General features: G+C 52.0%; 1 protein-coding gene across 1 annotated transcript in view; it reads right to left on the bottom strand.

Moving 5' to 3' along the window:
* HTR6 (5-hydroxytryptamine (serotonin) receptor 6, G protein-coupled) overlaps positions 1-15,198 on the bottom strand; it is a 30,089-nt gene extending 14,891 nt beyond the window's left edge. Inside the window, exon 1 of the mRNA XM_015412556.1 lies at positions 14,473-15,198. Within this exon, the coding sequence (XP_015268042.1) occupies positions 14,473-15,198 (726 nt within the window). The remainder of the gene's footprint in view (positions 1-14,472) is intronic.
* Between the last annotated feature and the right edge of the window lie 219 nt (positions 15,199-15,417).

Raw genomic sequence — 15,417 nt, forward strand, 5'->3', positions numbered from 1 at the left:
GGAGAGAAGGAGAGAGGGGGGGGGGGGTGGGGGGGGGGGAGAAAGGAAAATGCATCTCTGCACGATAAGGCTTGATTGGCCATTTGTCATTGGAGGGGGGGGAGTCTCATGATCATATTTATGTGGCATATCTGTTTGTTAGTACAGCTTCTCACCTGCCTCATCTTGACACCTCACCAGGATTTTTTTTAATCATTCATTTATAGCACACCCTCAGCCCCACCAAATATAACCCCGAGGATTTTCCAAATTAAAAGAATTATGCAATAAAAGTAAATGTGTGTATATATACACAGATCATAAACGTTAAGCAAAACAGCACAATCCGGCGTAAAAAACGTCACACGGACAACAAACAGGCTAAAAATATCCTGTTGCATGAAATGTCAGTATACAAGGAGATGTGAATGTTAAACCAGAAAGGATGGCAGGAAGTCACATAAAAGGGGAGGGGCGAAGCTGCAGTTTCAAAACATCTGGGCGAATAAGAAGTGTCAGTGCCCGGCAATACAAGGAGAGCAAGTTGGTGGCAGGGGAGGGGAGGTCGGGCGGAGGCATTCCGCTGACGAGGTGCCACAACAGAGCAGCCCCCGTCCCTTCTGGTCAACTGGCTTATCTCCAAAGTTTGGCTGAGGGACCCAAAGAGGGGACAGTGCAGAAGAAAGGGAACTTAAGAACATAAGAACATAATAACATAAGAGAAGCCAATGATGGATCAGGCCAATGGCCCATCTAGTCCAACACTCTGTGTCACACAGTGGCCAGAAATGCTTCCTTTAAAAACATTTACATCCCTAGTTGACGCCAAACACATGCACAAGAGACATCGCTGTTTCTTTCTCTCACTAAATGCAAGTGCGGGTATGTGGGTACACACATGCACACTATATATCTGTGTGTGTGTCCATGCATAAGAACATAAGAGAAGCCAATGCTGGATCAGGCCAGTGGCCCATCCAGTCCAACACTCTGTCACACAGTGGCCAAAAAGACCAGGTGCCATCAGGAGGTCCAGCAGTGGGGCCAGGACACTAGAAGCCTCCCACTGTTGCCCCCCGCCAAGCACCAAGAATAGGGAGCATCACTTGCCCCAGCCTGAGAGTTCCTGTCTATACCTTGTGGCTAATAGCCACGGATGGACCTCTGCCCCAAATGTTTATCCATAAGAACATAAGAGAAGCCAATGTTGGATCAGGCCAATGGCCCCTCCAGTCCAGCACTCTGTGTCACACAGCAGCCAAAAATACCAGGTGTCATCAGGAGGTCCAGCAGTGGGGCCAGGACACTAGAAGCCCTCCCACTGTTGCCTCCCCCCCAAGCACCAAGAATACGGAGCATCCTTTGCCCCAGACCGAGAGTTCCATCTATAAGAACATAAGAGAAGCCAATGTTGGGTCAGGCCACTGGCCCCTCCAATCCAACACTCTGTCACACAGTGGCCAAAAAGACCAGGGGGCATCAGGAGGTACACCAGTGGGGCCAGGACACTAGAAGCCCTCCCACTGTTGCCCTCCCCCAAGCACCAAGAAGACAGAGCATCCCTTGCCCCCCAGAGGGAGAGTTTGTATCTATGCCTTGTGGCTCATAGCCACTGATGGACCTCTGCTCCATATGTTTCTCCAGTTCCCTCTTGAAACCGTCCGTGCTTGTAGCCACCACCACTTCCTGTGGCAGTGAGTTCCATGTGTTCATCAGTCTTTGGGTGAAGAAGGACTTCCTTTTATCTGTTCTGACCCGACTGCTCAACAATTTCATGGAGTGCCCACAAGGAGTTCTTGTATTGTGTGAAAGGGAGAAAAGGACTTCTCTTTGTACCTGCTCTGTCCCATGCATAATCTTGTAAACCTCGATCATGTCACCCCTCAGCCGTCATTTCTCCAAGCAAAAGAGCCCCAAGCCCATTAACCTTGTGGCTAATAGCCACTGATGGACCTCTGCTCTGTACGTTTATCCAGTTCCCTCCTTCACGTCAGCTACTGCCGGCTCCTTTTTAAAAGCAGAGAAGCCGGGGACTGAACCGGGGACCTTCTCCATGCCATGCAGGTGCCCTGAGCCACAGCCCCTCTCTATGTTGCAGGGGGGCATATGGAAGACACCCCCTTCTCCCTACCACCCTGCTTCTAAATATCTCCAGGCCAATGGGTCCTTCCAAGATTCCAGTACACAAAGGAACCTCGCAGTCAGCCACTGTCAGCCACTCCTTTTGCCATTGTCAAGGCTGTGCTGACTTATCCGAAATTCAGCAAGGGTTACCAGCCATGCCCCCTCTAAGCTGTGGAGTCTTGTGAGCAAAAATTCTACTTTGTGAGCTCCTGGGATTAAAGTTCTGGGTGAGCGATTCAGCTGCTGCATAAATCAGTTTGCTCTGGAGCCCCATCCTTCCTGAGTTGAGACAAAAAGGTGTGAGCCGGAGGCTAAAAAACTGTGAGTTAGCTCACACTCACTCAGCTTAGAGGGAACACTGAATTCCCCAGGTGATTTTCAGGTCCCTCCTAGAGGCTGGCAACCCAGAATTCAGCACCCACTCCGTCCTTGTTCTGTGCCGAGAACGGGTGAAACTCTAAGACCCGCAGAGTCAGGAAATTCATATTGTTCTTCTGAGCATAAGTGATGGCACGCGAGTCGTGGGGAAGGTCTCAGCGGGGCTCGGGTGAAATCCTGTGGTCTTATCCAGCCACCCTTCTGGCGTCCAAGATTTTAGTAGCTATCTAACATCGGGCATGCTTCTCGTGAGGGCCAGAAGCTTGGCTCTTTTAAAATGAAGCCTTGAATTAATCGTGAATTAATTCTACGGTTCATGTGTGTCTCTGTGTGTGTGTGTGTGTTTAAAACTGGCCCTTTCTTACACGCCCAAGGAAATGCTGATCACCACTTTGGGGTCAGGCAGCAATTTTCTCCAGGCCAGTTTGGCCCGGGATCCTGAAGGGTTTTTTGGGTTTTTTGTGGCCCTCTTCTGGGCATGGAGCAGGGGTCACTGGGTGTGTGTGTGGGGGGGAGGTAGTTGTGAATTTCCTGCCTTGTGCGGGGGGTTGGACTAGAGGTCCCTGGAGGTCCCTTCCAACTCTATGATTGATTGATTGATTAGATTCTTTACCCCGCCCTCCCCACCAAGGGTGGCTTACATAGGAAAGCAATAAATAAAACAACAATATAAACGTCAATATACAATACACAACATAGTTATTTAAAAACAATTACATAACGATGGCGGTACAGCTGTAGTAAAGTGCATATGATAATATTAAAGTGCATATGATTCTATGACCCACTGGCTAGAAAGGAATGAAGGAGGAAACCTGGCCATCAACCACCGCTCTGACTTCGGAGACCTCAGCAGATGTTGCCTCCAAGCCGATCTTTGCAGCCATAAAGGCAAGGAGCCCGGCTTTCCGCAAGGAAGCCTCCCCCCACCCTGAGGACTGAACATCTTTGCATTAGCTGCTTTCCTGGCTTTTAGCATTTCGGCAGGTATTGCCCACGTGCTTTCAAGTATGTCTTTGTAGTCATACGGATTATAAGCTTTTTGCTTTTTAAACTGGGGTTCTTTTTTTCCCCTTTCAAATAACTATTTTATTTTGTTTTAACACAACAAAAATACAAGATTACATGCTTCGAACAAGGAAGAAATACAGTGTAGTATTAACTCACATTAGAACTTTCATGAAAATGGAGTGAACTACATATGATGAAAAACATCGAAATATTTCTTAGGAACAGTAACCAGTATCTGCCCCTGCATTTCTGCAGGACCGCAGTAAATGCGCACGGGCGCTCACACACGCAAACACGCAGAGGCCCACTTTCTTTCTAATCAGCTACTTGGTGATTAAGTGATTTGGGCAAATTGAATTTTGCTTGCCTGGGACGTTAGTCAGTTGTCAGGGGATGACAAGAGAAAGCCAGGCAACTCGGAGGATGCTTTCTTGGCGCCCGAGATGGATCTGATTCACGCACACCCCCTAACCTCCACCACCGCTGCTAGAAAAACCACATTTTTCATCTTGGCATCTGCAGAAAGCCCCGCAGACCCGTCCGTTTCCTCGCCAGCTGGAGCGGTTATTGCACTCGCCTTGGAGGTTAATTAGATTTTCCAGACCAAGGCAAACGCAAGCAGAGCAAGATGCTGGGGGGCTGGAGGTGGCCACGGTCTCACTCGCACACCGTTTTATTCCTCTCCAGATGGAGGCTGATTTCCAAAGACATGCCCAGATCCCTCATACCACTATCCACCGAGCATTTCCGGCATCCTGCAACGTACGTATCTCCAGCACCTCCGCAATTCTGGAATGCCCCTTCCTTGAATCAGAGCACTGAGTTACTTGACGACGCACTTCAGTGCCCTTCAGTGCTGTCCAGCTACTGCTAAGGCTTGAGTTAAAGGATGCTTTCCTCTCTTGCGAGGTCTCGTTTACAATATAATACAAAAACCTTTATTGGCATATAAGAGGTCTCATTTCAACACATGCTGAGCACCAATGCAACGGCCCTCAGAGCACACACACACACACACCCGGCACCTATAAACCTGCCCTGTTCTAGCTGGGGGGGTGAAAGTGACGGACAACCTTCAGGGGCGCTTTCCACACTAGACCTTTAATCCTGGTTCAGGGCTGTCTCCTACTAGCTATTCTGCACGACACTCGAGTTCACCCAGGGCTCTTTTTGTAGAAAAAGCCCAGCAGGAACTCATTAGCATAAGAGGCCACACCCAACAACAGGAACTCATTAGCATATTGAACTACCGACCTTCCACAGCCTGCAGTTCAGCGTCTTAACCACTTGAGCCACCGCAGCTCAAGTGGTTAATATAAGAGGTCTCATTTCAACACATGCTGAGCATCAATGCAACTGCCCTCAGAGCGGCACACACACACACACACACACGGCAGCTATAAACCTGCCCTTTTCTAGCTGGGGGGATGAAAGTGATGGACAACCTTCAGGGGCCCTTTCCACACTAGAGCTTTAATCCTGGTTCAGTGCTGTCTCCTACTAGCTATTCTGCACTACACTCGAGTTCACCCAGGGCTCTTTTTGTAGAAAAAGCCCAGCAGGAACTCATTAGCATCCCTCTTTTTATCCTGGTGGTTTGTTTTTTTTGTCAATTCTTCATTACACTGTGGTCCAATGCTCCCTCTAAGCTGTGGAGTCTTGTGAGCAAAATTCTACTTTGTGTGTTCCCGGCATTAAAGCGGTGAGCGAGCCATTTGGCTATGGCATAAATCAGTTTGCTCTGGAGCCCTCCTTCCTGAGCGAAGGCAAAAATGTGTGAGTCAGAGGCTAAAGAACTGTGAGCTGGCTCACACTCACTCAGCTTAGAGGGAACACTGGTCACCCTGGGTTCAGACCGCTGTTGCCCCTGGGGTATATGGATCCTGTTTCGCTGCAGGCTTCCCCTCAATCCGGAGTGGCCCCGGTACAGATTCAAATGTAAAATTTTTAACTCAGTTTCAATCCTCCCCGCCCCTTTCCTGCCATACCTAGGGTATCAAACGCAGATTTACTGCTTATAACTGGGGGCAGGCAAGCAAATTGGAGCGGGACAAAATCAGCGCAGAAAACAACAGATAAACAGAGATGACAGCAAGGTCAATGGCCGCAATTCGAACACAGAGAATACCCAGGGTGAGGTCCGAGTGCGGAAAGGGCCCAGGATCAGTTACACCATGACTCACTCCTGAGAGACTTTTGTTCTGATCCAGGGTGCCCTCTGGAGTTAAGGTTTAAAGCCTCCAGGTAGGGCCAGGAGATCTCTCGTAATCCGGGGCCATTTCCTGCAGGAGTGCACAGGAGCGGAGCTCCGGCAGTAAAGAGCCCAGGGGGCGGGCACATGCAACAAGCCCCACCCCCTGCTCCCAGCAGCCCTCAGTCAGAGCAAGAAGCAGCCAAGTAAGTTGCAGACCGCCCCCCCGCTCCCCCAGTCCAAAACAGTCCAGTGGCACCTTTAAGACCAAGTTTTATTCAGGTACAAGCTCTCCCTCCTCTGTGAGGACAGATCTGCACGTTCCCCCCCCCCAATAGCTTGCAATCCAAAACAGTCCAGTGGCACCTTTAAGACCAAGTTTTATTCAGGTACAAGCTCTCCCTCCTCTGCGAGGACAGATCTGCACGTTCCCCCCCCCCCAATAGCTAGCAATCCAAAACAGTCCAGTGGCAGCTTTACGGTGGGTGTTGCCTTCGGATACACTTCCGGTGATGTCAGGGGGTGTGGCATATGCAAATAAGTTATGCTAATGAGTTATGCTAATGAGCTCCTGCACCTCTTTGTCTACGAAATGACCCCTGCTTGTAATTATAACTGGTCTCCGCACCACCAAGACCAGTTGCCCTGGAGAACATGGCTCCTTCGGAAGGCGGTCTCCGTGGCATTATACCCTGCTGAGGTCCCTCCCCAAGCCCACCCCTCCTCAAGTTCCACCCCCAAACCTCCAGGAATTTCACAACCCGGGGTTGGCGACTCTAGGCGAACCCCTCCCCAGCTCATTCACGAGCTCCGCAAAAGAGCCAGGGGCCATTTTGTGGAAGAAAACCCCCTTCTTTGCTTTGGCATCCTCGCTGGGTGCCCGCCCAGCCCTCTCTGCCACGCGGAGCAGCTGCTCTGCCCACACACACCTGCTCCTTGGCATGGGTGTGTACGTGTGGCTGGCACCAGCTCTTTCCTTTCTGACGAACAGCTCCTCCGTTTTCTGGAACAATGGGACTGACAGCCCCTCCTCCTCCTCCTCCCCCACACTTTTATTTTGGGGAACTGCCTTTACCTTCTCCAAAAGTGAGCAAAGGAAAAAAAGAAAGGGAAAGGATAATAGAAAGAGGGAGGGAGGGGGGCATTTCCCCAGGCAAAGAAGTCCCGTTCTTTCCTGTGTTTGACAAGAAGAAGAAGAGAAGAGAAGAAATTGGATTTATACCCCGCCCTTCACTACCTGAAGGTGTCTCAGAGTGGCTTACAAACTCCTTTCCCTTCCCCTCCCCACAACAGACACCCTGTGAGCCAGGTAGGGCTGAGAGAGCTCTTGACAGAAACTGCTTTTTTTCAAGGACAGTTCTTATCAGAACCACGGCTTGCCCAAGGTCATCCAGCCAGGTGCAAGTGGAGGAGGAGTGGGGAATCAAACCCAGTTCTCCCAGATTAGAGTCCGCGCATTTAACCACCCCACCAAACTGGCTCTCAAGCAGCCCATGGGACTCTTTGGTCGCTGAGTCAATTTCTCTGCGCTTCCTTGCCTTCAGGGCCAGTTCGCTGCAGGCCCGTAGCCATGATTTTGTAATTCGGGGACCTTTAAATAAGGGGGGGCACTGACACCACAAAATAAAATAATAATTTTTTTTTAAAAACCCTCAGTTTTGCGGCGTTTTGCTGTCTGCTTGCCTATGAGGAGAAGCCAGCTGCGCTTGGGGAAGGGGCGGTGGTGGGGAGTCCTCCAGGTGGCCCAGAGAGCTGGGGGGCCTGGGGGCTGCATAGAAGTCAGGGGGCTTTGGGAGGAAGTCAGGGGGCCAGGCCCCGAAATGCCCCACTGTGGCTGTGGCCTGGTTCTCTGGCCCAGCTGGGTCACTGACCATTTGCAGCAGCATCACTAGGCTCGGGACACAACACTCCCAACCCTCTGCAGTGCAGCAAGTGGCCGGCATCCTCAACTGGGCTTGCGCTGCAGGAGACCCAATCCACCAGGGCTGCCACCTCCAGGTAGCGGCTGGAGATCTCCTGGAATCACAACTGCTCGCCAGGTGACAGGACAGGGTCAGTGCCCCTGGAGAAAATGGCTGCCTTGGAAGGTGGACTCTGCCGCACGAGACTCCACCGAGGACCCTCCCTTCCTTCCCCAAACCCTGCCCTGCCTGGGCTCCACCACCACCCCAGATCTCCAGGAATTTCACAATCCAAAGGTGGCAACTCTAGCAAGCCCCTGTGGTTTGGCTTAGAGGAAGGCAGTTGGGGCCCAGGCCCCTTGGGAGGGGGGGAATGGGTGCCCCTTGCTTATCGTAGAATCATAGAATGTTAGAGTTGGAAGGGACCTTGCAGGTCACCGGGTCCAACCCCCCTGCACTCTGCAGGAGCAGAGCCAGAAGGTAGCCCTACGACGTACCCGAAAGATGGTCGTCCACTCGTCCAGCCTCCGCTTGAAAACGTCCAGCGAAGGAGCCTCCACCACCTCCCCAGGCAGTCCGTTCCACTGCTCAACCACTCTGACAGTCAGGACGTTTCCCCTGATATTTAGCCCGTAACGACTCCCTTGTAATTCCCACCCATTAGATCTAGATGCTTGGGAGAGAGTTGATCTCAGGACAGAGTCCACCTGGGAGGCCTCCCCCACAAAGCCCTGCTTGGCTTTGGAAAAGTGGGTGCAAGCCGTGCCTCCCACCAAAATCCCCCCCCCCAAAGCCCTACAGAATCTTCTCTTTATTCCAAACAGTTTGAGCCTTAAAATAAATAGAGGATGGATGGATGGATGGATGGATGGATGGATGGATGGATGGATAGATAGATAGATAGATGATAGATAGATAGATAGATAGATAGATAGATAGATAGATAGATGACCGAATTCCACAGTTTTGCTATCTTGAGTTGAATGCTAGATTTTGATTTGGCTTCTCGCTGGGGAGAAATGAACCCACAAGTCTTTTCGCTACAATTTGCCTTTTGTTGTGCATAGTTCTTCCAGTTTTTTTTTTTTAAAGGAACCCACTTCAGGTACAAGATGGTGAATCAAAAGAAATGTCTGCAACAAAAAAGAAGGCAGACCAAAACCTCCAGGATAACACCCCAAATCAAAAAGGAACTAGACAGAGATGCTTCCTTTAAAAACACTTAAATCCCTTGTTGATGCCAAATGCATGCACAAGAGACATCGCTGTTTCTTTCTCTCACTAAATGCAAGTGCGGGTATGTGGGTACACACATGCACACTATATGTGTGTGTGTGTGTCCATGCATAAGAACATAAGAGAAGCCAATGCTGGATCAGGTCAGTGGCCCATCCAGTCCAACACTCTGTGTCACACAGTGGCCAAAAGTACCAGGTGCCCTCAGGAGGTCCAGCAGTGGGGCCAGAACACTAGAAGCCCTCCCACTGTTGACCCCCCCCCCAGCACCAAGAAGACAGAGCATCCCTTGCCCCAGACCGAGAGTTCCTATCTGTACCTTGTGGCTAATAGCCACTGATGGACCTCTGCTCCATATGCTTATCTAGGTCCCTCTTGAAGCCGTCCATGCTTGTAGCCGCCACCACTTCCTGTGGCAGTGAATTCCAGGTGTTCATCACTCTCTGGGTGAAGAAATACTTCCTTTTATCCATTGCAATTTCATGGAGTGCCCACAAGTTCTTGCACTGTGAGAAACGGAGAAAAGGACTTCTTTCTCAACCTGCTCTATCCCATGCATAATCTTGTAAACCTCGATCATGTCACCCCTCAGCCATCTTTTCTCCAAGCTAAAGAGCCCCAAGCGCTTTAACCTTTCCTCATAGGGAAAGTGTTCCAACCCTTTGATCATTCTGGCACATGAAGTGCCATCAAGTTGCTTTTGACTTATGGCAAACCCCAGGGCTCTTTTTGTAGAAAAAGCCCAGCAGGAACTCATTAGCATAACAGGCCACACCCAACAGCTGAAACTCATTAGCATATTAGGCCACACCCTGCCACCACATCTCATTAGCATATTAGGCCGCAGCCCCGTGTTGCCAAAAGTGTGGTTATCCAGCCACACCCACCTTTTGCTTCTTATTCTGTTTACCTTGTTTGTTGTCAAAAAACCCAGGGACTTTTTTTGTAGCAGAGACTCCTTTGCATGTTAGGCCACACACCCCTAATGTAGCCAATCCTAATGAGTTTCTGCTGTTGGGTGTGGCCTATTATGCTGATGAGTTCCTGTTGGGTGTGGCCAACTCAGGAGCCAGCCGGAACTCTGTTCCTGTGCGTTCCTGCCCAAAAATAGCCCTGGAACCCTATGGATTAATGACCTCCATCACTTCCTGTCGCTACCAGCCTGGCTCTGGTCTTGCAAACGGATAAACTTGCACGCCAACAGAACCTCACTCTCTCTCTGGCTCTCTCTCAGAATCGCCGCAGAAAGATGCAGAAAAGGGCAACCGAAATAATCAAGTGGATCGGAGCGCCTTCCCTGTCACGCACGAGGCTTGAAGAAAACTTCACTAGAAGAACATTTGGCACACCCAGGACAGTCCTGATCACACCGTCTTAAAAAAAACACAAAAAACCATAGAACCGGAAAGGGTTTGGAACAGTGATAGCAGAAAGACTGAGCTGTGATCCCCGGAGATCTCCAGGCCCCACCTGGAGGCTGGCAACGGAAATGCATCTCCAGATAAAAGAGCTCATCCCAGTAGGAAATGGCTGCTTTGGATGGTGGACTGTCTAGAATTGTACTCCGCTGAGGTCCCTCCTCCGCCCCGCCCTCCTCAGGCTCCACCCCTACATCTCTGGGGATTTCCCAACGCAGAGGTGGGACCCCTTCCATAAGAACATCAGAGAGAAGCCAGTGTTGGATCAGGCCAGTGGCTCATCCAGTCCAACACACTGACACACAGCGGCTAAAAACACCAGGGGCCATCGGGAGGTCCAGCAGTGGGGCCAGGGCACTAGAAGCCCTCCCACTCTTGCCCCCCAAGCACCAAGAAGACAGAGCACCCCCTGCCCCAGCCTGAGAGTTCCCATCTATGCCTCTGGTGCCGGCCCCGTTGGTGAAGAGCCCGGGAGTAACTCTGGATGCTTCTCTGTCCACGGAGGCCCAGGTTGCTGCAGTCGCCAGATCTGAATTCTTCCATCTTAGGCGGATCAGGCTACTGAAGCCCTCTCTCTCCCCCCAGGACTCAGCCACGGTGACCCCTGCAATGGTCACTTCCAGGCTTGATTACGGCAACTCGCTCTAAACAGGCTCGCCCTTGAAGCTGATCCAGAAATGACAACTGGTACAAAATGTGGCGGCCCGCCTGCTGACGTCGACACCTGTGCGGGCCCACGTTCGGCATGTGCTCTGTCAGTTGCATTGGTTGCCGGTTGAGTACCAGGTCTGCTTTAAGGTGCTGGTAATCATCTTCAAAGCCTATACGGCCTGGGACCCACATACCTAAGGGACCGCCTCTTCCCGTATACGCCTCGGAGAGCGTTACGCTCTGAAAGTCAACATCTCCTGGTGATCCCCGGCCCAAAGGACGTCCATCTAGGGATTTTTCCGCCCTGGCCCCCACCTGGTGGCACATGCTCCCCATTGAGATCAGGGCCCTGCGGGATCTTATGCAGTTCCGCAGGGCCTGCAAGACGGAGCTCTTCCGCCAGGCCTGTGGCTAAGGCAGCGGGCGTCCACATATCCCCCCCCCGAGGTTGCGGTCTCCCACCTACTGATAACCGCCCATACTCAGTTCCATCAATGGGCCGGATTCTCCCTACGGCAAGCATGACTACTGATTTTATATGTTTTAATATGTTTTAAATTTATATTGTATTTATTAAAATGTTGTAACCCGCCCTGAGCCCGTTTACGGGATGGGCGGGATATAAATGGGGAAAAATAAAAAAAATAATAGCCACGGATGGACCTCTGCTCCAGATGTTTATTCAGTTCCCTCTTGAAGCCGTCCGTGCTTGTAGCTGCCACCACCTCCTGCGGCCTCGGAGGAAAGGCTGGGCAGGGAAGGGACACGACAGTTTACAAAATCTTGTGCTGTCTCCCAGAATTCTTGGATGCAGAGTCGCCTAAAGAATGTGAATCAAGGACAGACCAAAGGGGGGAAAAAACCCTTCATACAACGGGCCGTTAACCTGTGGAACTCACTGCCACAGGACCTTACAGTGGCCACCAGCTTTGATGGCGTTAACACAGGATTCAGAGGAGAAGGAGAGGTCCAGCCATGGCTCTCAGCCAGGAGGGGGATGCTTCCTCCTTGCCACCAAGCCGCACAAGGGGTTGTCATGCCCCCTGCCCTGCACAGAGGCCTTCGGGGGGGGGCGTTAGAGTGCTGGACGAGTTAAGAGCTCTTTGGGTCAGATCCAGCAGGGTGACCCTCCCGTTCCTAAGCCATTTACCTGGTGAAACCGTCAAGGAAGCTCGGGAAGATGGAGAAGGCAAGGCGGGATATAAATCTAAAAGGCCAGGCTTTTGATGGGTCTCCCTAGATGGGAACACATCCGGCCTGCGCTGAATGCACTGCACTGGCTGCCAATAGCATGCCAAGTTTGCTTCAAGGTGCTGGTACTTACCTTTAAAGCCCTTTATGGCCAGGATCTGACATACCTGAGGGACCGCCTTTCCCCACACGTACCCCAGAGAGCACTACGGTCTGGGGTACAACACCGGCTAGTGATGCCAGGCCCCAAAGAGTCCAGGCTCACCACTACCAGGGCTAGGGCCTTTTTGGTGGCGGCTCCTACCTGGTGGAATGAGCTCCCGGAGGAGATCAGGGCCCTGTGGGACCTTGTACAGTTCCGCAGGGCCTGCAAGACGGAGCTCTTCCACCAAGCTTTCAATTAGGAGCCGCCCTCACCACTACCACAAACTATTATTGTTAGTAACACCGGGGTAGTTGGTTGGCCCATATGGAGACCGAGCCACAGTAACGTACGAGACAGATACGGCTGAATTGGGACCTGTGTCCATCTACAGGATGCCATCTTCAATGTGACTGGAAGATCATTTCTATGTTGAGCACTTTAATTGCAATGATATGGTTGCTTTATCCTGTTTTATCTGGGTTTATAGGTTTTATGTACTCTGGCACATCGTGCCTTTAAAGGTAAGTCGCCCTGAGCCCATTCACAGGGAGGGAGGGATAGAAACCCAATAAATAAATAAATGAATGAATACATAAGAAAGACCGTCTTTCCACCAAGCATTCCCCCACCACCACCACAACACAGCCTCAAACTTTCTCCAAGGTGGCTGTGTTGGCTTCATAAAGAGAATCTCTATTCAGGGAGGGAGGGAGGGGGGGAGAAGATAAGAAAAGCAGCGTTTATCAGAGGCAAACACGGCACCCAGCTGGGAGCACAAGCCAGGCTAACAACGGCCAGTTCAGAGCAGCTTGGCGGGTTTTCTCCACACCTCCGGCTGCTCCCCCCCCCCCTTCTAGCTGCAGCTGAATTTCCTTTCCACTTTGCCCTCCAAGCTCTCTGGTTTAAGATTCCTTCACACAGGAGTGAAACTTCACACGCTGCGCGTCAAAAGTATCTGTGCCACACGTACACACACATGCACACGTGTGTGTCGCGTCGCATGTGGCAACCACACCAGCAGGTGGCTTGAACAAGAGCCGCTATTTTTAGAGACCCTTCACCTGCATTCCCCTCTCTTCCTTTGTCCTCCCCCCTCCAACGGGCTTCTCAAACTCCTGACAGTGGAGACGCCTTAGATTTTCTGCATTCAAGTTCTCACGCCCCCAGAAAGGTTCACTTTTAAGGATACCTGCACCCAAAGGAGCTACCCCTCTGTGTCCCTTTGGGAGTCACTGATCTGGAAGCGCTTCCTGATGGGAGGGATGCAAAGTATTAGGCCTCCGACTGAAGTTCCACCTGGCTCGACATGCTGTTTCCCAGGGTGGCCAACCGGGAAGGCCTACAACCGGGGTCACAGAGGTCAAATGCGTCCCTGGAATTCAGAGATACGCTGCCCCCGAATGCAGAGGCTCCATTTAGCCACCATGGTTAATAACCATTCGGTTGTAATCCATCTAAGATTATCACTACACAAGTTTCACGAGGAAGAAGAAGAAGAAGAAATTGGATTATATCCCGCCCTTCACATGGAGTCTCAGAGCAGCTTACAATCACCTTCCTCTCCCCACAACAGACACCCTGTGCTGTAGGTGTAATATTGCATGCAGAGATACCACAGGCAGCCTCCTTTGGAGCAGCTAATGCTGCTGCATCTCTGCATTGCAAATAATTTTATTATCCTCTCCTTCCTGAAGCAAAGACACCACTGAATTACCCACACACAGTCGAAGCTAGCTGACAGGAGGACTGACTCATACAGAGAAACAATGGGCAAACCTCCAGTAAGAGAGGGTAATTCTGCCAGGTCTCTACCTCAGGAACTGATCCAACCACACTTGATTCAGATCCACAGAATTACCTGCCCCAGACAGTTTGGACAGGAGTCAAGGTAAGTAAATCATGCAGAGATACAACAGCAACCTCCTTTGTGGGTAGCTATGCTGGGTGCACGGAAATCCTTGCTTACCTCATTTCTTACAGCATGCTAGTACCCTAGCACAGCACCCACCCCAAAGAGGTATTCCACTGCCTCTCTGGGAGACAGGGCGCTCGGGGACACGTCACATGACAAGACTGAACAGGTGCCTGTAAGCATGTGCAGAGTGCATTTCCTTCCATACAGGCAAAACAGAGCTGGCAAGTCACACACCCGAGGTCAGAGGGCAGGGACGACAGTCAGGCCCATGCACAGGCCCACGCCCCAGTCTCCTGCCTCTGACGAGGGAGGCGAGCTTCATTCAGCTTTACCTGCTGGGTGGGCTCGTCCGGTTCGATGGCCACGTTGTTGGTCAGGGAGGCCACCTGCAGGGCCTGCTTCCTGGCGGCCAGGAGGATGCGGCAGTAGGTGAAGAGGATGGCGATGGAAGGCAGGAAGAAGGTCAGGCCGGAGGCGATGAGGGCATAGGGGAGGCTGACCAGGAGGCGGCACTGCTCCTCTTCCGGGCGGGCGGTGGCGTTGGGCGGCCGGGCATCGAACTCCATCTCGTGCCAGCCCATCTTGATGGGCAGGAAGGACACCAGGGCGGCCAAGGTCCAGGTGGCCAGGATGAGCAAGACGGCCCGGCAGGAGGTCATGCGGAGCTTGTACTTGAGCGGGGAGATGATCAGCAGGTAGCGGTCCAGGCTGATGACGCAGAGGTTGAGGATGGAGGCGCTGGTGCACATCACGTCGAAGGAGAACCAGACGGAGCAGAAGACAGCGTCCAGCAGCCAGCGGCCGTAGAGCTGGTTCAGCATGGCCGGGGGCATGACCACCGAGCCCACCATCAGGTCGGACATGAAGAGGGAGACCAGGAAGTAGTTGGAGGTGTTCCTCAGGGACCGCTGGGTGAAGATCAGGAGGATGAGCGAGAAGTTGCCTAGCATGGTCAGGAGGATGATGAAGCAGAGGAAGGCGGCCACCCAGGCGCTGCCGCTCGGCACAGACCGGTCCCCGATCGCACTGGCGTTGGAGCTGCCGACGACTCCTTCCATCGAGGAGACGGGACCGGGAAGAGAGCCGAGGTTGTCCGAGGGCCAGCTGGCTGGGGAAAGAGGGTCAGGGCTCGGAGGGACACATGCCAGAGCTAGGTGATCATCGCCGCCGGCTAGGAACCAAAGGGCAGGGGTGGGGATTTTTCCAGCATCCTCTTCCTCCTTCCCCCCCTTCCTCCTCCTCCTCCTCCTCTCTCCCCCACTCGCCTTTTGCTAAGC

The sequence above is a fragment of the Gekko japonicus genome, unplaced genomic scaffold (assembly GCF_001447785.1).
Source record: "Gekko japonicus isolate JY-2015 unplaced genomic scaffold, Gekko_japonicus_V1.1 scaffold131, whole genome shotgun sequence".
In the NCBI taxonomy this organism is placed as follows: domain Eukaryota; kingdom Metazoa; phylum Chordata; class Lepidosauria; order Squamata; family Gekkonidae; genus Gekko; species Gekko japonicus.